Below are 20,666 nucleotides of genomic sequence, written 5' to 3'. Positions count from 1 at the left end.
GCTGGCATAGATCATTTATTGTTGCCTCTTCCTATTTATTCTTATTTATTATGGTCTGTAGAAGACGTCATGTGACGAGCCCTGGCAGCAACCATAGCAACCAAAAACGTATCAGTTTTACATTATTCTGGCGAGATCTGAAAAATCTGCGTAACATCGAGCAAGCGAGTGATTATGTAAATTCACTGAGTGCATATTATGAAAATAAAATATATATTTCTCGCTAGAAATGTAATCAAAACTTATTTTTATGCAGAAACTAACTCACAATATAGATTTTTCCACTAAAAATGAGAGAAATGTCCGCCATGTTTTTTTGTTCTCACGGCCGGTAGCTTGAAAGTCACGTGACTTGGACGAAAGAAAAACGTAACAGTCATACAATTCAAGGGCCATTAAAAGAATAGGCGAAAAAAAAATGTAACAGTCATACAATTCTAGGGCCATTATTGTAACCCCTCCACGTTTTGCAAATTGGACCAACGTAGTCAGGGTACGTTTTTTCATGAGACTGGGTTGTTTTACCACATCCGAGTGAAATATCACTGCTTATATCCAGAGACATTGTTGAGTGTTTTTTCTGCCTCTATACCTTTAATAGGCTCTGTGGTGGCAAAGTATATTATTTTAAGTGTTGTTAACAGGTATATGATGTATAATATGTGTTTGATATGGATTTAAAATGTAGATAAATATTGTAGCAACAACATATCTCAACAGGAAAACTGTACAAAAAAATGTTAAAAAGCAGTTTTGGATGTTAGTGCAGTAAGACAAAACGTCACCAAGCTTGTTTTTTCAGTGTGCATTGTGCTTCGGGAAGGTGTCTTAACATACTGTACCTCTGAATCAGGTGCAATGCATTTATTTTCATCCAGTAGGTGGGGTGTGTCTATCTGTTTTTCAATAACATAAGGTGTTACCACTTAATAAATATGAGTCAACAGAACATTATGTACATGTCATACTAGTGTAAAATGATGGTATTAAAATACCATTGAAAAAGATCTCACTCTCATCTCCTTTTTTATTTAGTCAGACTTACTGACTAATTTTGTTTAATTTTCATCTCAACACTTTATTATTACTTTATTACACTCTTAAATTTTATTGACATCTGTTAAAAGTCTGTCACACTTATAAAACAATAAATAAAACAATAATGATACACTTAAAAATGCTGGGTGTTTCAATCAATAAGGGTCACATATAGCAAATTAAATTTATGTAGATTTTTTTTATTCTCTTAGTTTTTTTAAATAGTGTAAGCTTCTATTGTGAAACTTTATACTTCATAGAGTAACATTACACATTGAATATTTCAAATATAATAACCAACTACTATGCAAAACTATTAATATTGCTTTAAAATATTTTTGCTTATGACTCTTTAATGAGAAAAGATTGCTCATTAAAATGCAAATAACATTCAAGTGTGTGCTTCTTTATTTTTCCATCACATTTACATTTCAGTCTTCATTTAAAAAATTCACATCTGAAACAGTTATTACAGAGTATGTCCTTGTTGGTGTAAAAAAAATCTATAAAAAATAAGTAGAACATCCAAAACACACATAGTAAAACACAGATGTTGTTAATGTCATTAATTGTGCTCTTAATGGTTGAACAATACTCTTATGTCATATTTCATTGTTATGTATTCCCATAATTACAGAAAACCAGTTTTATAACATGGTCTTCTACCACAGTCTCTCTGAGCTCTGATTTCACACACACACACACACACACACATCTATATATATATATTTTTTTTTTGACAGACACAGACACCAGAGAATTGACAAGAAAACAATTAATCACAGAAGCCACAAGCAACCCTAGTTTAACTATATTTGTAGTTCAACTATGCAAATAAAAATTTTTATCAATCTGCCAAAAACATGGTTGGTAGAGTTTGACTAGTGAAGCCATATTTAACATAAGACAATGCTTTGACAAAGTGTGTCAGTAAAATGAAGAAGAAAAATAAAATTCTGTCATCCTTTACTGTACTTACTCTCATGTACTTTCAAGCCCATATGACTTTCTTTCTTTCTTTCTGCAGAAAATTTTGAAGAATGACTAAATGACAAAATGCTGACTTTGTCCATAAAGCCAATTAATGTCAATAAAGTCACTATTAAAGTCAATAGTGTCCAAATCATTCAAGCATAAATGTAACAATGTTTTGGACAACACTGACTTATATTGTATCAGCAAAGACATTCGTCAGAGTTTCATCCAATCCATATTGTGCTGTTTGTAAGAAAGTCATACTTGGGTTGAAATGATATAAGGGTAAATTGGGCAATTTTTGTGTGCACATTTAATTGAATTTGGTACAAATAAAACATTTTAAAATGGGTTTCCTGTACATGCATACATTTGTGGTCAAAATTTACATACGCCTTGCAGAATCTGGAAAATGATGAAAATGCAGAAAAAATAGAGGAATTAAGGATGATGAAGGTTTGTGTTTGTTTTGAATGTAGTACTGCACTGAACAAAGTATTTCACATAACATGTTTGCAAGTACACAATAATAACTGCATTTACAAAATTACCCAAACATTTACATTCACTTGATTTTTAATACTGTTCAATCTCAACAATCAACGACAGTGCTGGAAAACCCTATAGGTGCTTCTGATGTGTTTTTCATGTAAATACTTTTTTCAACGAAAAAAACTTTTTTACACCAAAACCAGTATTTCTGAACATCCTAAGGGGCTGATCACACCAAACGCGTTTATGGCAGTTGCAGGCGCCTTTTTTGAATGATATTCTACACTGCAAAAAATGATGTGTTCATTTTTTACACATTTTGTGTGTCATGCCATTTAAGGCGTTATTTCGTGTTAAAAACAGTGATGGGAGTAACGCATTACAAAGTAATTCCGTTACTGTAATTCCACTACTTTTAGCGGTAATGAGCATGTAACAAATTATTTTTTTTAAATCAAATAACGCAGTTACAATTACTGAAATTTAAATGAGTTGGTTACTCGTGTTACTCTGTTTTGTGATAAATGAACACTTGCAGACAAGATATTTCTGATCTAACATCGCAGGAACGTGGTGAGCGGCACAGTTAATAATAACACAGAACGTAAGAAGTAAATAAGAAGTGTTCATTTATCACAAAATAGAGTAACACGAGTAACCTGCTAATATGAAGTGTCTGCTAATATGAAGTGTCTGCTAATATGACAGTTAACAGCAAAAGAGCGCTCACGTTTTAATATTTGATTGACAAGACAGCTGACTCGGTGGTTGCCTAGCAATATAAAAAGACGCGTCGCACTGCTCTTTTTTATAAAAGAGTTTAAAGCGTGTTGGGTGTGATCAGCCCCCAAGGCTGGGATTAAGCGTAGCCTATTTGAAACAAAAAGATTTGATATACGTATAATAGGCTACATGCAGAGAGCATACGGTTAATATCATTACTTCATTTTTGACGAAGTTGGCTTTTGCATCAGACTTCCTCATATGTAAACATGTTATGTGAAAAAACTTCTAGTACATAAAAATCCTTTAAGCTTTATATCAAGAATGAAAGTTTTGTCATTAATACCTCACCCTCATGTTGTTAACCAACCGAAAGACCTTTCCTCATCTTCGGTCAGTGGCGGCCGGTGACTTCTATTTTCGAGGGCGCACCGATGCAAAGTTCGTCACAACATGTATGTAGGCCGTTATGTGTGTGGTTTGATATTTCAAAATATCGGCACGTCGAGTGAACCTATGTGCATCAGGTGTCTTGTTAAAATAAGTGCCTGCTGCAGACGCGTCTAAAGGGTTTATGATAAAAGAGACGTTCGCGTTTGCCAGATACTCCCATAATCTCATGCGTAATCAGAGTTTACTGTTAATGGAGTGTCTTGTATTTTCTGAACGTGAGCGTCTCTTTTATCATAAATGGTTTTGACGCGTGTGCAGCAGGCACTTATTTTAACAAGACACCTGATGCACATAGGTTCACTCGACGTGCCGATATTTTGAAATTACAAACCACACACATAACGGCCCACATACATGTTGTGACGAACTTTGCATCGGTGTGCCCTCAAAATTTTGTAAACACGAGCAACACACATAACACTTTTTTGTGCTCCTCGGAAGAGCAGTCACGTGCCACCACTGTCTTCGGTACACAAATTAAGATGTTTTTTATTAAATTCGAGAGCCTCGGGTGATTCATGTGTTGAAAGAGACAAGGGAAATTAATGACAAAATTTTAAGTCTTGTGATCCTCTTGTTATTACTACATTTTCATCATTTTCCAAATTATTCAATGTTTAGGAGGTAGTTTTTCATTTGAGTAATCTGTACAGTTCAATCATAAAATGACTGTGATAGTTTTTTACAGCCATAAGAAATGTAATTTTAGCAGCTGATGACATTAGTGAGATAAATCTATACCTTTTAGCAACTGATTACAATATTTATTCAGTTAATGGAATAATCTTTTGTAGCTCAGTAAACTAACTGTAATTTTTCTTAAGCATATCAATAAAGTGCTATTTGCAACCTCAAGAATATAATAGAAAAAGAATATGTATACTTATATAAACAAAAAATCTTACAGAATTATTTAAAAGTTTAAGAAATAAGGTATCAGCAAGTGTACAGTTTCAAATTTTAACTGATACAACACCACTACAGATTGATTCCCCTTCAATAACAGCATTGCATGGTACAGGTGTTCTTTCCATTAACCACACTGTGTTTGCATGATGTATACTTTTCTTTACTTTGTTTGGTGCCTGTTAAATCCTCCGGTCCCCTTTTCTTTTGCACATCAGGGGGGTCCTGTTTAAAAAAGCTATATACAGTATATGACTACAAAAATGTAAATCTGCAGTTTTTTTATGGAGAGAGCCCAGTCATCAGACCAATGTCAGAAATTTCTGGAACATTATTTTACCATATTACTACCAAATCTTCAGTGATCTACTTATAAAAGTAACAATACAGATATTTATATTCATAAAGAACATGGCAAAAACACTGCAAAAAAAAATGGTAAATCTAATAGATAAAAAATAGCAGGTCATCTTACATGTCGACTCTGTTTGATCTCATTGAGGCTTTCCAGCAATTCAAGCTCCAAAGATTCTCTAAACTTTTGGTGTTCTGCCTTTATTGCTTTGATGTCTTCACTTTCCATTATTTCACTGTATTCTTCATCAGTCTGTGGAACAAACAGAGAAATAAAAATGTATAAACATATGCAGTATTTGGCAAATAATAAAATGTATATAATTGAGATACTCGATAGAACTTGGATTTGTGTGACCTCACCAGTTCTAAATATTCCCCAAGCTTGAAGGTCTCATGTGCAGGAAAAACCATTCCATCCTGAAGCAGCTCTTTCAGATTCTTGGCTACAAGGTGCAAAACTTCATCCTCGTAAGCATAAACCTTTCCATCCTCACACAACAAGAGCACCAACTGCAGGCCAAAGGCATCACATGGGAAGTAATCAATGGCACCAATTACCTCCATCTCCTTTCTTTCTGGCAGATAGAAATCTTTCCAGGCTTCAAGCTGCTCTTCATCCCCAGCATAGACTGTGCCATCCTGCCCACAGATTCTCAGACTACAATTGTTTGGTTTCGCAAGGGGGATTGTTGAGCTGCAATTACACTTTACAAAACTTGCTACTGCACTGAGGTCCACGGCATCTATAGCATAATATAAATAAATAACATAGACATGCATTAGAAATACTATATTATCATTAATAAATATCATAATATAACATTAATATGTTATGAAAAGTACAAAAACATCATCCCTGAAGAGATAAAAAGCATTTGCGAGAACTATGAACCCACTATAGTATGAATTGATATTTGCTTGTCTTCTTCCACCACTATTATTATTTCTGGGGGGGTTTGTTTTTTTTATAATACTTTATTTTAAAAAAAATTCAGTTGAGGGATGTTGAGTGATGAATATTGAATGCTTGATGGAGAAGAATTGATTGATGATTCATGCTTTCTCATTGTTCTCTTGCGAATCTGCCACTCCAGAAAGAAGATTTCTGTGCTGTCTTAAAGGGATAGTTCTCCCAAAAATGACAATTCTTTCATCATTTACTCACTGTCATGTATAAAAAATCTCCCTTTAATTACTTCATGTCAAAGGTGGACAATAGAAAAGTATTTTATATTACTCTACTAAACCTTTTTCAAGTATCTGTAGTTTTTCAGAGTGTTTTTTTTTTACTTTTACTTCAATACATTCTAAAGCATATTATCTTACTTTTCAGTCCACTACATTTCATGGATATGAGTTGCTTTTTAATTTTAATACTTAAAGGGATAGTTCACTCAAAAATGACAATTCTGTCATTATTTACTCACCCTCAAGTTATTCCAAATCTGAATAAATTTCATGGTTTTGCTAAACACAAAGAAAGATATTTTGAGCAATGTTTGTAACCAAACCGTTTTTAGACACCATTGACTTCCATAGTATTTTATTTCCTACGATGGAAGTCAATGGTCCTCCTGTTTTCAGTTTGATTACAAATATTTTCCTTTGTGTACAACAAAATACAAACATTTATAAAGGTTTGGAACAACCTGAGGGTGAGTAAATGGTGACAGAATATTTTAAACATCACTGTAAGTACATTAAAACAACATCTATTTATGAGTAAAAAGTAGGAAATATGCATTAGAATGTATAGTAGTGTAAGTAAAATATTGTCAAAGAAAAACATGCTGATAAATTACAAATACAGAATATAGCTGCAAGCAGCGATACGGGATCAAGCACCTTCAGCGCAATGAGCACCCAAAGCACATAAACACACAAAGCACACAAAGCACAGCAAGCAACATATAGCAAATCAAACACGCAAGGCACAGCAATCACAGAGCAGAACCACCACAATGTAGAGCAACAACAGAAAACATGAGAACATATGTGAACTACATATGTTGAGAAGAATTGATGAGGAAGAACAAAACTTTAATAGAAGATCCTAATACATGCCTCAGGCAGGATTCGGACCCAAGAACTCAGAATCTCAATGCATGTGATTTACTAGATGCGCCACTCAGATGACACAGTTCAAAGTGGCAGCAGAAAAGAGCTTACAGATCTGCAAGCATTGACATATGCCAATACCTGAAGATGCAGAAATGACACCACAGATCAGAATTAAAACATACAATGGATAACAGAATCAGATAACTTAAACAACAAAGTCAAGACAAAAACCACTCACATGGGATTCAAACCCATGACCTCAGAATCTCAATGCATGTGGTTTACTATATGCGCCACACAGTTCAAGGGGGTAGCAGAAAAGAGCTTACAGAGCTGCAAGCATTGACATATGCCAATCACCAAAGATGCAGAACTGACACTGCAGAGCAGACATAACAGAAATACAATGCATATGAGAATCAAAAGGCTCAAGTGAGATTGAAGACAAGAAGAACATTCTGTATAGTAATGCTATTAAATATAATATACAGTCACATTATTTACTATGACAAATAGACAACATCACAGGCACGGTCAACTTTGGAGCAGTATTTTTATGAAACAAAACAGAATATCAAAAATCTGTTTGGTCACGTCTGTGCGGATTGCTCCAAACATTACACGAGCAGAACCTGGGATAAAATGAACTAGTAATTTTGTAAAACGAGTAGCAAAAAACCATTTAACATATGCTTTGAAATAACTTATGAACAGAATGTTGGAAAATGACAAACGATGTATCATTGCGATCGGCATAAACCAGTGAATCCAATTTCACAAAGAAAATGAATATCAGACAAAGTATTCAGAAGATATTATGGTTCTATAAGAACTGTTATAGTTTATTATCCCTAGGTGGCAGTGTACTCTGACTTCCCAGATACCTTCAAGACATAATTCTGAAGCTTCCTACCGATTTTTTTGCGCCGATTTGTCCAATATTTCAAAAGTTATAGCAATTTATGACAAATTTCAAAATGGCGGACAAGCGGTTTGATCAAACTCATTTTCAAAATTTCATAATTTTCCTACGTACTGTTAATAGGGCTGCCATAGACACCAATGGCTAAGAAGAAGAAGAAAAAGAAGAAGAATACTAACAATTCCAATAGGTGTCACAGCACTTTCGGTGCTTGATCCCTAATAAATGAATTTAAGAATAAGAAGTTATGTCTCTGTAACGCCTTCTAGTTGGAGATTCCTGTTCTGATGCTGAGTAGTTATGTTTTGGTTTTCCAGTTTGCCCTCCAGTTTGCCCCTTGCCCTGGGCTCTTCATATCTGCCGATACGCTCACCATCATGACCTTGCCACCATTTAACCGCTCTGGACAGCTGTTTCCTCCTAAAATGGAATTCAGTTTTTCTTTTTTTATATAAGTTTTGTCCATTTCACCATTTGTAGTCCTTATGCTTCACTGGAGACATTTAGGTCAAAGTGGGTTGATAGCTTTGTAGGTAAATTCTAATAAGTTCTAATAAAGACATTCACATTATCATATCCAAGCAAAAATCCAAGTTTAAGCTTCCATGATAGCTACTTGGCTATTTTGGTAGTGTAATCATATATGGTATTTTGCCCTCCAGTTTGCTTTTACCCACCCACAGCATTTTCTTTCTGTTAGTACACTCATTGTCTTCCCCTCCCACCTGCTGCTAATCCAGACTTTCATCACCATGTAGCCCTTTCGCATCTGTTTTTTCATCCTAAAATGGAAGTTAGTTAAGGCTCTTAGTATTTTCAGCGTCAGTTGTGGTTTAGTTTCACTGGAGTCATTTGTCTTCAAGTTGGTAGCTTTAAAAGACACTCACATTATTACATCCAAGTAATGATCCAGGTGCTTCCATTTGCGTAATGATCCAGGTGCTTCCATTTGCGTAATGATCCAGGTGCTTCCATTTGCTTCTCAGATGGTGGCTCTTCATATGCTTTACAATACGAATCATGTTTTGGTTGTCCTCACACTTTATAGTAACAGACTGTGTTAGCATTCTGTGCAAATGTTGCAAATCTTGACATCTTGTTGCTGGTCAAGATCTGCTATCAGTATTTGCACATAAGGTGGTCTACACAGTTGCATAACTTAAAATATGAGTCTCCAAAACATAAAATTATTGTACACGATCAATGGATGATTGTTTCTTTTACGCAGTATGTCTGTCAGTAAACAACAGACACTCTGTTAAGCTTTAATCAGTCTGGGTAATGTTTGCATTTGTTTGCATTTTATGTGATTTTATGAGACCTCAGCTGGAAAAGGATCTAAATCTGTAATTTTATATTGAAATTTATAACTTACAATGTTCAGCTATTGACAGAAATCCCTCCTTAATGTTTTCTGTTATTCTAAAGGGAAAAAGGGAAAAGTATAAGGGTACAGTGGGCCTAATGACAAGCAATTACGGTTAACAGATAATTTGTAAATGTCTTGATTAATGTAAACATGCTTTGAATAATGTCCTCCTCTGTCTACTAATGACTATAATAACACATTTTGTATTGCACCAACTAAGGGATGAATTACGTATTTCTGTACTCAATAGTCTATCCTTTTAAATAAACAGTGATCACCATAGGCAGAGTTTTGTCTGACCTATTATTGAAAAAGAAATAAAATAATTAATATTGTATTTGTCTAATCCTAATGTTTAAGTGGGTAGACTGGCTTAAAAAGTGTTAGAAGTTTCCTGTAAACCATATAAATACATAAAAAAACATGAAGCCACACTCTCTCGCTCATCTCAAAGTATTGCAGTACCCTTGTTTGCCGGTAGGTGCCCCCCAAGCACAAACGCAAAACTCCGTCTATGGCGATCGCACAGTTCTGTGTGACAGTGTTGTGGAACTTACCCTTTCAACATTGTCTTTAGGAAAATGTTCTCCTGTAGACAATCTATAAACAAAATCACGTAATCACATTAATAACCTACAATTACATTGTATTCTTTAGATCAGGAGTTTGAAAACTGGGGGAGCCCAGCAAAAATGTAAAAGTCTATCGAACTAATCTATTATAAATTGAAATTAATTAAAAATGAAATTAGTATTGTTTATACATCATATGCAACTTAAGTCAGCTTATCTACACAGTTTTAGTGTTTACATAAAACATTTAATCTGAATAAATGTTTTAGGAAGGGGGTCCCTCACAAAAGGTTCATCATTGTGGTTTCTTGACAACAAAAAAACTGCTTTATACCGATACATGAAAATGTTATAGTATAACTTTTTAAAATATATAAAAAAAATTAAATAAACAGTGTAACATGTTTCCCTGTTCTGTCCACCATTTTGTACTGATCACTTTCTGTTGTTATTTAGCTACCTGTCCCAGATTGTAGCTTCTGTTGCCTCACTCTAATTATCCCTATTTGTGTGACTTCACAAGTATGCACGTCATAAGTATAGTTTCATAGCAAAACTATATGAAATAAGCTAAAGATTTACAATACAGTGGGTTTTAATAATATTAAAGAACCTTATTTGAGTTTGGGGCCTTTTAGCCAATCTTGTTTACATTGTTTTACACACAGCACATAAATGGATAATTTAAATAAATCGTAATTACATCTTAATTTTAGGGATACTCATACCTGTTTGAGGAGGGATTGTTTGTCCTGCAATAATAGAAATATATACATAAGCACAGGACAAAACAAAACTTTCCGGAAAAGAGATTGTTACTATACACAATAAGTCATATTGATATACATATCAGCAGATATAACAGCGGAAATCAAATATGATAGAAAGATATAATTATATATATATATCTGATAAGTAAGTATATTTTAATTTTTTTCATAGTCCTCTTTCGCCATTTCATATCACCAAAGGTCTCTCATTACTTCCCGGTTCTACCTGATAGTTTACTTGTTTTTTTTTTAACGCTGAGCACAATGTATTTTACAATTGAATTTCTCTTTAAATTGAAAAGTTGTAAGACTTTTTTAACGTTTGAGATGTATTTATATATATAAATATACATATGTCTCCAAAAAAATTGTCTAATTGCTTTATTTTTATAATAAAAACTGTAGCATTTTATCTTCAAACTACACTTGACATATAAAACCTTTCCAAACTTTTTTATCAAAACAAATCATTTTATCAAATGACAGTAACAAATAAGAATATTTATCGAAAAATATAAAAATGTACTTGCCTCGCTCACCGAACAGCAGCTTCGTGTTAGTCTTTGAATCAGGTAACGCCTATTTGGGTAAATTAAGGAAGAACATTCTTAAAGGTGCGGTTGTTTTCCAACCAGTTTGAATAAGGTGGAGCAACTGACAGGTGACAGAAGTTTGTGGGCATGTGTTAGTACTTTTCCATTTAGAAACACATGCAAAAATATTTAACGTCAGCCGTTGCTGGAGTATTACTCCATTTTAAGGTTACAGCAGGAACAATCTGACAACACTTACACTGACAATAACAAGCAAATGTGAATATGAAATACTTCAATATAAATAAATACATTTCTTGTTAGTTCCCCTTAAACAGAAGCTTTTTTAATTAATTTGTCAAATTAGATATAAAATTGATTTAAAGAGGTTTTTATTTTAAATTATATAAACTTCCTCCTTTATGCTGTTCTCTTCTCCCAATCGTACCATTCTTACCTGTAAACCTGAGTTAAACTGAGTTAAACTTTGGACAGCTCTTAAATTTATTTTTGTCTAGGACTAGTCTGATCGCCCCATATTTATTCTATAGGATAAAATATTAAATGGTCCCTCATTCTTAAATTGTTAACTGGAATAAATCATTCATAAATGTATGTACTTGGTTTATGTTTAAAATGATTTTTAATTTGAGTTAATAAACTGTATTTTACAACGTGAAACAACATTTAACATATTAGCATCAAGTTTTTAAACTACATTTATGGTCTAACAAACGTGTAGAGGCAGTTTCCCAAACAGGGTTTAGATTAATCCAGGACTAGGCTAGTAGTTTTCACCTTACAAAAAACATTACGGGTGTGCATCTTGAGACAAAACAATGGCACTGATATGTGTAAAGATAAGTCAGTGCAGGATGATTTTAAATTAGGACCACTCAAACAATTGATTTTAGTCTGGGACTAGGATAAGCCCTGTCTGAGAAACAGTAATGTTGTAGACATTTTTACTTAAAAAACTTACATTATACCATAAGGTGGCAGGAACATAAAAATCTAACTGAATTACAAAATATACACTCTAAAAACCGTTGGGTTATTTGTTTTACCCAATAGGTGGGTTAAACGTATTGGGTTGTTCTGTTGGGTTATTCCTAGCTTGTATTGGGTTATTTCCATAACAACCCAGAGAGTTGGGTTAAAATCGGGCTCACGTCACGCATTTTGAATTTCAACGGTTGACCGGTGCCACTGCTGAGTGCGGACAGACACGAGAGGTACGTTTTAAAATATATATCTCTGTGTAATGTTTTATTTTGCTACAAAGTGTCTTTAAGCTCTAACACACAGTAAACTATCAGTCACGTTTAAATAAGTGTACAAAAACGCTGTTGTCTAGTTTTTGTCCGTTACACCTGTTCCATTGATTAACTGTTACCGATGCCAAACGCGTTTTTAAGCAATCATAAACGTAGAGAGACATTGCAATTTATTTTAATACTAAACAGCACCAACAGCATGAGCCCTTACGAAAATGAATCATTTCTTTTTTTAGAAGTATAACGTTAGTTTCATGGCGTATTGATTGTCATATTGCTTTAACCATGCTTTCTGTAACAGACAATGTTTTGTGGTTTAAAGTGTAGTAAAAACCGTTTTTTAACTTTTGTAAGGGATGCAACCGGCTGTTTTTTGCTCCAAATATTTTTTTAGCCGGTATGTGTTATAGACACAGAGCTGTAATATAAATGTGATTCTGAATGTAAATGTCTTAAGAAATGACTCGATGGCATTTTATTGTCGTCTTACTTCAGTATAATCCCTGATAAAGCGCTGCACGTCTACTACTGTATACTGTAACCCCGGTAACGGTTGAATTTGCAATTCAGCGCCATCTACTGTCAAAGTAGAGTATTTATTCAGCGTGCCAGATGTGTTTGCTTTGAGATTTAATTAATTATTCTTTTCTTTAAATGTAGACATTCTTGGAGATGTTGCATTAAAAACCTTACAAAATGGCCAGCAAGATGGTTCAGCCTTCCTACAGTACCAAGAGGCAAAGCAAACATTTATTAATTTGCAACCTGTAAGTATCATTTATGACACTTGTTTTTTTTAACCTGTTTATGTGTGCATATTGACATTGTGAAAATTCTGTCTTCAGGTCAGAAAACAAACATAATTCAGTATTTGGAGGAGGAGGTATGACGAAGACCCCATGTTCTGCTATGGGATGAATTTGACTAATCACAAGCCTTTGTTATCGTGGGGAGGCATGGCCCTGGAGCAAGACCAGCAGTTGACATGTGCTTTAATATTTTTTTTACATTTTATACAGAGTATCCCAAGCCTTTCACTACTATTAAGTAGTTTCTGTAACACACAATACATTTTGTACCATGTGATGTTTCCTGAACACACTGTCACCTGCTTAAAGGGACAGTTCCCCCAAAAATGAAAATTGTCATAATTTTCTTCCTCTCCTGTCGTTACAAACCTGTACACAATTTTTTGTTCTGATGACCACAAAGGAAGATATTTTGAGTAATGTTTGAAACCAAACAGATCATGAGCCCCATTGACTGTCATAGTAGGAAAAAAGAATACTATGAAAATGAATGGGGCTCATGATCGGTTTTATTTTTTAAACATTCTTTGAAATATACCTTTGTGGTTATCAAAGTAAAGACTTATATACAGGTTTATAACAACATGAGAGGGAGAAAATGATGACAAAATGTGTGAACTATGCTTTTAAGCAGTTTTTAGTTGGATAAGATTGAGTAGATTTGTTTTGTTCTTATGTTTTTGTTTATTTATGTATGTATATATGTATGTATGTGTGTATGTATTTATGCTTCTATACATGTATGTATTTATACATTTAAATGCAGGTGCAAATGACTAAATGAAATTAAAGCATTATAAATGTATTTGTAAGTTTTGAATTATTTATTTATAAAGCAAATAATAGTAATAAATAATAATAATAATAATGGGGTTAAAACAGCATTGCAAAAATAACCCAACAAATTGGTTATTTCATAACCCAACTAATTGGGTAAAACTTTCTACCCAATGCATTGGGTTAAAATAACCCAACAATGGGTCGGTGCTATAGTAACCCACCATTGGGTTATTTATTGGGTTATTTTTAACCCAACTGTTTTTAGTGAGTACATACAATATTTTTAAAGGATTTTAAATAATAACATTTCACATTTTCTTCAAAATATTCGATATGTTTTCATGTTTACAGTCTATGTACACACGCAGCGCATATTAACATTCATCACCCCCACCATTACAAATTTCAGCATAACATAAAACATTTGTGTCCTTATCGAGATATAATTGTCAAAAAGACAACACAAAGGACAGTAATACATGCATGAAATAAAATAATAAATACACATTCAGGTTTTACCAGAAATCAGGTGTGGCTTGTGCTCAAAACACTAGCTTGTTTGCATTAAGAATTAGTCATGGTAGCCATGCATTATTGTCCAGATTTCAAAGCACGTCATTTACCAAATCAATTGAAACCAGTGTGAACCATTTTAACGGCAAAATTTGTATGAATGGGGTTAGAAAATGTTTAGCTAGTCATTTAATAAATAAAAATCTAATTTTGACTAAAAGCCTGTACAAGATCAGTACAAACTGAATTACATATAATGACATTATGCAATGCTTCAGCAAGTCCAATGAAACATTTGACATTTTAAAAAGCCATTCTTCTTTACAGTGATTAATTCAAGTAAACATTTAATACGTCCATAGGAACCTGTTATTCTTCTTTTAAACCCTTTTTGGTTCTAAATGGGACCTTTATTTTCCACTGTCTGGGTTAAAAACAGGAAGACAATCTCTATTTAGCATGTTGGTGAGAGAAGGTATGGAAACAAGCTTTTCTCTCAATTTGTTAATGGTTTTAGTTTCTAAGTCTGACATATTTTCCCGTGTATAATTTTTGATCTCCGTATTCTCTTGCATAAAATTGTCATTAATCAGGAGTTTGCTTAAGCACTCTGTCTCGGCACAATTGCCAAAAGGATAAAATTTCTGTTCAGTCCCTTCCCCTTGTAGGCTAAAAATGCGTTTACAGTTTTTGCATGGCGGTATTTCCTTATAGGTGTTGTCTTGCCAATTTCTAAGGTATGCCTGGCATTTCATAGACCCAGGAAACTGTAAACCTTCACTCTCTTGTGTGTGGGTAAATGACATAACTGAATATGAAACATACTTATGCCATGTATTAATACACGATGAATATATCATAATACTTTTGGCTTTATCTGTCTTACAACCCAGAGAAGCACCAAAATATTTCTTTGACGGGCACATGTTATTGGAGGAAATACAAATAACAGTAGATTCCAATGTATAAACGTGTTGGTGTTTGTTTCCTGGTTTGTTAAGAGGGTATGGAAATTTCAGCTTTTTTAAGAGACTGCGAAGTTCCTCCATGACTTTCTCTTCTGTGTCATATTTAAGCACCATCTAGAAACAGTAAATAATAATACACATACATTCATTAAATTTTTCTTGTCAAGTGGATGTATGAAACTGAAACACAAAATATATAATGGGATGCTTACTATGTCTAACAATATTGAGAACGGTGTCCGCTTGGGCAGGTGACTCCTGTATTTCTCAAATGGCTCTGGAAATTCTTGTCGCAAACCCTCCGCCAACGTTGCCGACAAAAACTGGTCGGGAGTGAGTCCGCCCGTATAAATGACCCCCAAAAAAAATATGCTGTGAAGAATCTTGATAGAAAATGTTTAAGGTCATTGAACAAGGTGAAATTTAATTGTTTTCAATGTCTCACCACTATAGCTAGACATCAGTTTAGTTATTTATTTATTTATTTATTGCAGCAATTTTGTTTCACATACCTCGTTAACGTGTCTTCTGAGCATGTTTTGCTTGTTTTTATATTCTTCCATAACGTGGTGAATTAAAAGGAGCCCGCAGGTTATTAAGCTTTCTCTGCTATCTTGAAGCTGTTTAACGTAGTTGAGTTTTTTTCTGTTTGTTCAGAAAGAAATTAATTAAATGATGGACACTTGAATTAGCTACCAAGTGTCATATATGTTAAATATTAGCAGCCATACAACGTCGATTTTTATTTTGGTATCCGAATGTATTTCGACAAAATACACAACAGTTATTAAGAAAATATAAATTTCTTACCTTTTTGCAGCCGAAGCCATCTTGTCGTTTAGAATGAGAGAAATAAAAGGACGGTGTTTAAAGAAGTTTCAGCCCATTGTGTCGTTAAAGAAGTTTCAGCCCATTGTGCCAACTCCACCCTTCCCTATTCGTGCATCTGATAATTGTCTGAAGCACTGCATTGTCGATGTCATCCTACCTGTAGCTAGATCGCCTTGATCTTTCTGACTTTAAGTCTACCAAAAACATTAAAAACATATAGAGCTTCGGACATCTGAAAGATGTAGCATTTGCTTAAGCTTTTTTTTATGCCTTGTCTTATTTTAACAATTTTAAGTCGGCTTGAGACCACTGCCTCTGATTTCAAAACTAGATTCCTCGTGGGAGGGAGTTTGATTGACAGGTGATGAGAGAAAAAAGCTTTTCGGAGTCAATTGAACCAACTGCTTCGCAAAATGATTCACTGTTTCGGAACTTCATGCTTGACGACACCTGTAGGTGACAATGTTGCAATTGTATATATATATATATACACATTGCATTGTATACACACACACACACACACACACACACACACACACACACACACACACACACACACACACACACACACACACACACACGTTCTGGTTTCCATGTTTTGTGGGGACATTCCATAGACGCAATGCATTTTATACCGTACAAACTGTATATTCTATTCCCCTAACCTACCCTATTCCCTAACCCCAACCATCACTGAAACCCTTCTCCTACTTCACATTTTCAAGAAACATACTTTTTTGAGACAAGATCACAAAAATACTGGTATTCCTATCTTTGTGGGGACAATTGGTCCCCACAACGTGATAATTAGCAGGTACGTGTGTGTGCGTGTGTTTACCTGGTAAATATCATGTTGTGGGGACCAATTGTCCCCACAAAGATAGGAATACCAGTATGTTTGTGACCTCGTGGGGACATTTTGAGGTCCCCATTAGGAAACAAGCTTATAAATCAAACAGAATGATGTTTAGTGGAAATCAAAGGTAGCAGAAAGTTTTCTGTGATGGTTGGGGTTAGGGGTTGGGTTTGGGGAATAGAATATACAGTTTGTACAGTATAAAATGCCTATGGAATGTCCCCACAAAACATGGAAACCAGAATGTGTGTGTGTGTGTGTGTGTGTGTGTGTGTGTGTGTGTGTGTGTGTGTGTGTGTGTGTGTGTGTGTGTGTGTGTGCGTGCGGCCGGGTAATTATCACGTTGGGGGGACCAATTGTCCCCACAAAGATAGGAATACCAGTGTTTTTGTGACCTTGTGGGGACATTTTGATGTCCCCATGAGGAAACAAGCTAATAAATCAAACAGAATGATGTTTCTTGAAAATCTCTAAGGTATCAGACAGTTTCCTGTGATGGTTGGGGTTAGGGAATGGGGCAGGTAAGGGGAATAGAATATACAGTTTGTACAGAATAAAATGCATTACGTCTATGGAATGTCCCCAAAAAACATGGAAACCAGAATGTGCGTGCGTGCGTGTGTGTGTGTGTGTAATTATTATGTACATATAAATACACACACATTCGTGTATGTATTTAAGAAACATTTACATGGATTTATATATATATATATATATATATATATATATATATAAATCCATGTAAATGTTTCTTAAATGTGGGTGTGGGTGTATATATATATACACACAATCACACTGCTGTTTGTGATTGTTGACTTTATAAAACATGGGATTGGAAAAAAATATTTGGGTTTTTATTTGTCACATACACAGCTGTGTATAGACAAGTAGTTAACTATAATAAAATGTAATAAAATACAATTTTGACTCACCAAAAGTATCACGGTAGAGTTGTCTTCTGAGCAATATTAGTAACTTCCCTTTAAAGTCCGTATCCAATATACTATCACATGCGTTTTGTTTTTCTGTTGTTTTCTTAACTCGGTGCAGTTTTTAAAAAAGAAATGCTTAAGAGCATATGGAATCCAAAACATTTAACTGAAATGTTTTATAAGATTGCTTTTAAACCAGTTGTCAGTTTGATGAACAGAAAGAGAACAGAATTGTATGTGTAGTATACTTAGCTAAATGACGCTGCAAGACAAACATGTCGTCAGACTTGATTTTCAGTGCATTGTGCATGTTTTTCAATAGCACCTGGTTGATATGGGTCAACAGAATATTCCACATTATGCTTATTGTCAATACTATACATGTCGTGTAAAATAATGGTATTATGTTACCAGTAAAAACCATCTCACTCTCATCTCCTCCTCACTAATGACTCATCTTGCTAAACCTCACCCACATCTGCTGAAGGTCTGTCACACAAGTGAGAACAAAACACTAAAAAATGCTGTATATCAATAATGGTCACATATACAGTAGCTAAACCAAACTGTGTTAAATTAATGTAGAAAATAATATTACTTTATAAATTCTCTTAGTTTTTAAAACAGACTGTTAGTGTCAGCTTCCATTGTGAAATTTTTTATACTTTATGGCAGTATACTGCCATTTATATACTAATGACACAATAAATATTTCAAATATAATAATCTTATTATCAAAACTATACTACAAACTATTAACATTGCTTCAAAATATTTTTGCTCTTGACCTTTTGACCCCTGAAAACAGATTGTTCATTAAATTGCAAATCATAATCAATTGTGGTGTGTGCATCTTTATTTTTTCCATTACATTTCCATTTTAGTCTTCACTTACAAAATATTTCACAGTTAAAACAATCATTAACAAACAGAGTATGTCCTTATGTGATGTTAAAAAAATCTATAAAAACAGGACATTCAAAATACACATAAAAAATATAGATGTTGCTAATGCCATTGTGCTCTTAATGATTGAAAAATACTGTTTTGTTTCACTTAAAGGAATACTCCAGTGAAAAATGAAAATGGCCCCATGATTTACTCACCCCGATGTGCATGATTATCTTTTTTAGATGAACACAATCAAAGTTATTTTAAAAAATGTCCTTGACCTTTCAAGCTTTATAATGAAACTGGGACCAATGAAAAACTTCTGACTTTGAAGCACAAAAAAGTGCATTTATCCTTTACAGAAGTAATCTGCATGGCTCCAGCCAGTAATAAAGGCCTTCTTATGGTAATCTGTGCAATTTTGTAAGAAAAATATCCATATTTTAAACTTTATTAACCATAATAACTAGCTTTCAGTATTGGTTAAGGCACATTCACAAAGCTTCTTCTTTTTTTTTTTGTTAATGGCAGGTAGCACAAACGTTAAGATAATGCATCTTTACGTTTGTGCTACCCGCCATTAAATGAAGAAGAGGTTATAAATATGAATGTTTTTCTTAAAAAATCTCACTGATTACCCTCAAAAGGCCTTTATTACTCGCTGGAGCCGTGTAGATTTCTTCAGTAAAGGATGAATTTTTTTGGCTTCAAAGTCAGAAGTTTTTCATTAGTCTCTGTTTACTACAGTACCATTATAAAGCTCGAAAGGGCAAGGACATTTTCTAAAAAACTCGAATTGTGTTCATCTGAAAAAAGATAATCATGTACACTGAGGATGGCTTATGGGTGAGTAAATCATCGGCTAATTTTTTTTTTTTGCTGGAGAATCCCTTTAACTTTGCTTTTCTTTCACATTATTACAGAAAACTATACAGGTTTGGCAAAATATATTGGCAACACAAAGTTTCCTGTAATCACAGTCTCTCTGACCTCTGATATCACACACACATTTGCATAAAAGCATCTTTCTTTAGAAAGACACAGTGAGTAGACCAGACACCAGTTAATTTACAAGAAAACAATAAATCACTAAGATGCTACATAGATCTCTTAATTATGATTCATGTACTGTATGTGCGTATTAGCTATAATCTATAATTATAGGAACAGCTACTGTATATACCAATTACCTGAAGAACAGAGGTTATGTGCTGTAGGCACTATCATCTACAGAAGTGAATTTATTAATCATGGTTTTACAACACTAACCATAGTATATGCCATTTGTGGTAAAACCACAGTAGTCACAAGTAACCCTATAGTTTAACTATGATATTTGTAGTAAAACCGTGTTAATGTAAAAACTATAATCAATCTGCCAAAACATGGTTGGTACAGTTTGATTAGTGAAGCCAAAGTTATTTGTTGTAAGACAATGCTTTGACAAAAGTGTGATTTAGTCAAGTTGAAAAAATAAATTCTGTCGTCATTTACCTTCCATTATATACGTTTAGGCCAATATGACTTTCTTTCTTTCTGCAGAAAATTGTGAAGAATGTAGTTTTTGTCCAAAGCACTCAAGCATAAATGTAAAAATGTTTTGGACAACATTGACTTTCATTTTATCAGCAAAGACAT

General features: G+C 33.9%; 2 protein-coding genes and 1 long non-coding RNA gene across 3 annotated transcripts; 1 reads left to right on the top strand and 2 right to left on the bottom strand.

The window, feature by feature from the left end:
* Positions 1–1,423: 1,423 nt before the first annotated feature.
* LOC135778059 (uncharacterized) lies at positions 1,424–11,261 on the bottom strand. Its single transcript, XM_065288448.2, has 7 exons — positions 11,169–11,261; positions 10,597–10,620; positions 9,854–9,896; positions 9,303–9,349; positions 5,305–5,687; positions 5,063–5,194; positions 1,424–4,812 (listed from the first exon to the last, which is right to left on the bottom strand). The coding sequence occupies exons 3-7, from the start codon at positions 9,862–9,864 to the stop codon at positions 4,678–4,680; spliced, it is 708 nt and encodes a 235-aa protein (XP_065144520.1). The 5' UTR covers positions 9,865–9,896; positions 10,597–10,620; positions 11,169–11,261; the 3' UTR covers positions 1,424–4,677.
* Positions 11,262–12,196: 935 nt separating this feature from the next.
* Positions 12,197–14,311, top strand: LOC141281077 (uncharacterized). The gene is made up of 3 exons (XR_012335505.1): positions 12,197–12,406; positions 13,109–13,215; positions 13,294–14,311. It is a non-coding gene; the product is annotated as an uncharacterized lncRNA (long non-coding RNA).
* A 1-nt stretch (position 14,312) lies between these two features.
* On the bottom strand, positions 14,313–16,837 carry LOC135778052 (uncharacterized). The gene is made up of 4 exons (XM_065288435.2): positions 16,329–16,837; positions 16,031–16,163; positions 15,731–15,901; positions 14,313–15,632 (listed from the first exon to the last, which is right to left on the bottom strand). Exons 1-4 carry the CDS (start codon positions 16,346–16,348, stop codon positions 14,961–14,963), a joined length of 996 nt encoding a protein of 331 aa, XP_065144507.1. The 5' UTR covers positions 16,349–16,837; the 3' UTR covers positions 14,313–14,960.
* Between the last annotated feature and the right edge of the window lie 3,829 nt (positions 16,838–20,666).

Source organism: Paramisgurnus dabryanus, chromosome 19 (assembly GCF_030506205.2).
Source record: "Paramisgurnus dabryanus chromosome 19, PD_genome_1.1, whole genome shotgun sequence".
NCBI classification, from domain to species: Eukaryota; Metazoa; Chordata; class Actinopteri; order Cypriniformes; family Cobitidae; genus Paramisgurnus; species Paramisgurnus dabryanus.
Note: the sequence above shows the minus strand (reverse complement) of the source record. Positions and strands in the feature narration are given on the sequence as shown.

Coding starts and splice junctions, on each gene's coding strand:
- LOC135778052 (XM_065288435.2), bottom strand. CDS start 16,348: ATGGCTTCGGCTGCAAAAAG. Junction 16,164..16,328: donor ATGGCTTCGGCTGCAAAAAG/GTAAGAAATTTA, acceptor CTGAACAAACAG/AAAAAAACTCAACTACGTTA. Junction 15,902..16,030: donor TCAGAAGACACGTTAACGAG/GTATGTGAAACA, acceptor TTTTCTATCAAG/ATTCTTCACAGCATATTTTT.
- LOC135778059 (XM_065288448.2), bottom strand. Junction 5,195..5,304: donor TTGGGGAATATTTAGAACTG/GTGAGGTCACAC, acceptor TTTGTTCCACAG/ACTGATGAAGAATACAGTGA. Junction 4,813..5,062: donor AGATCAAACAGAGTCGACAT/GTAAGATGACCT, acceptor TTTTTTAAACAG/GACCCCCCTGATGTGCAAAA.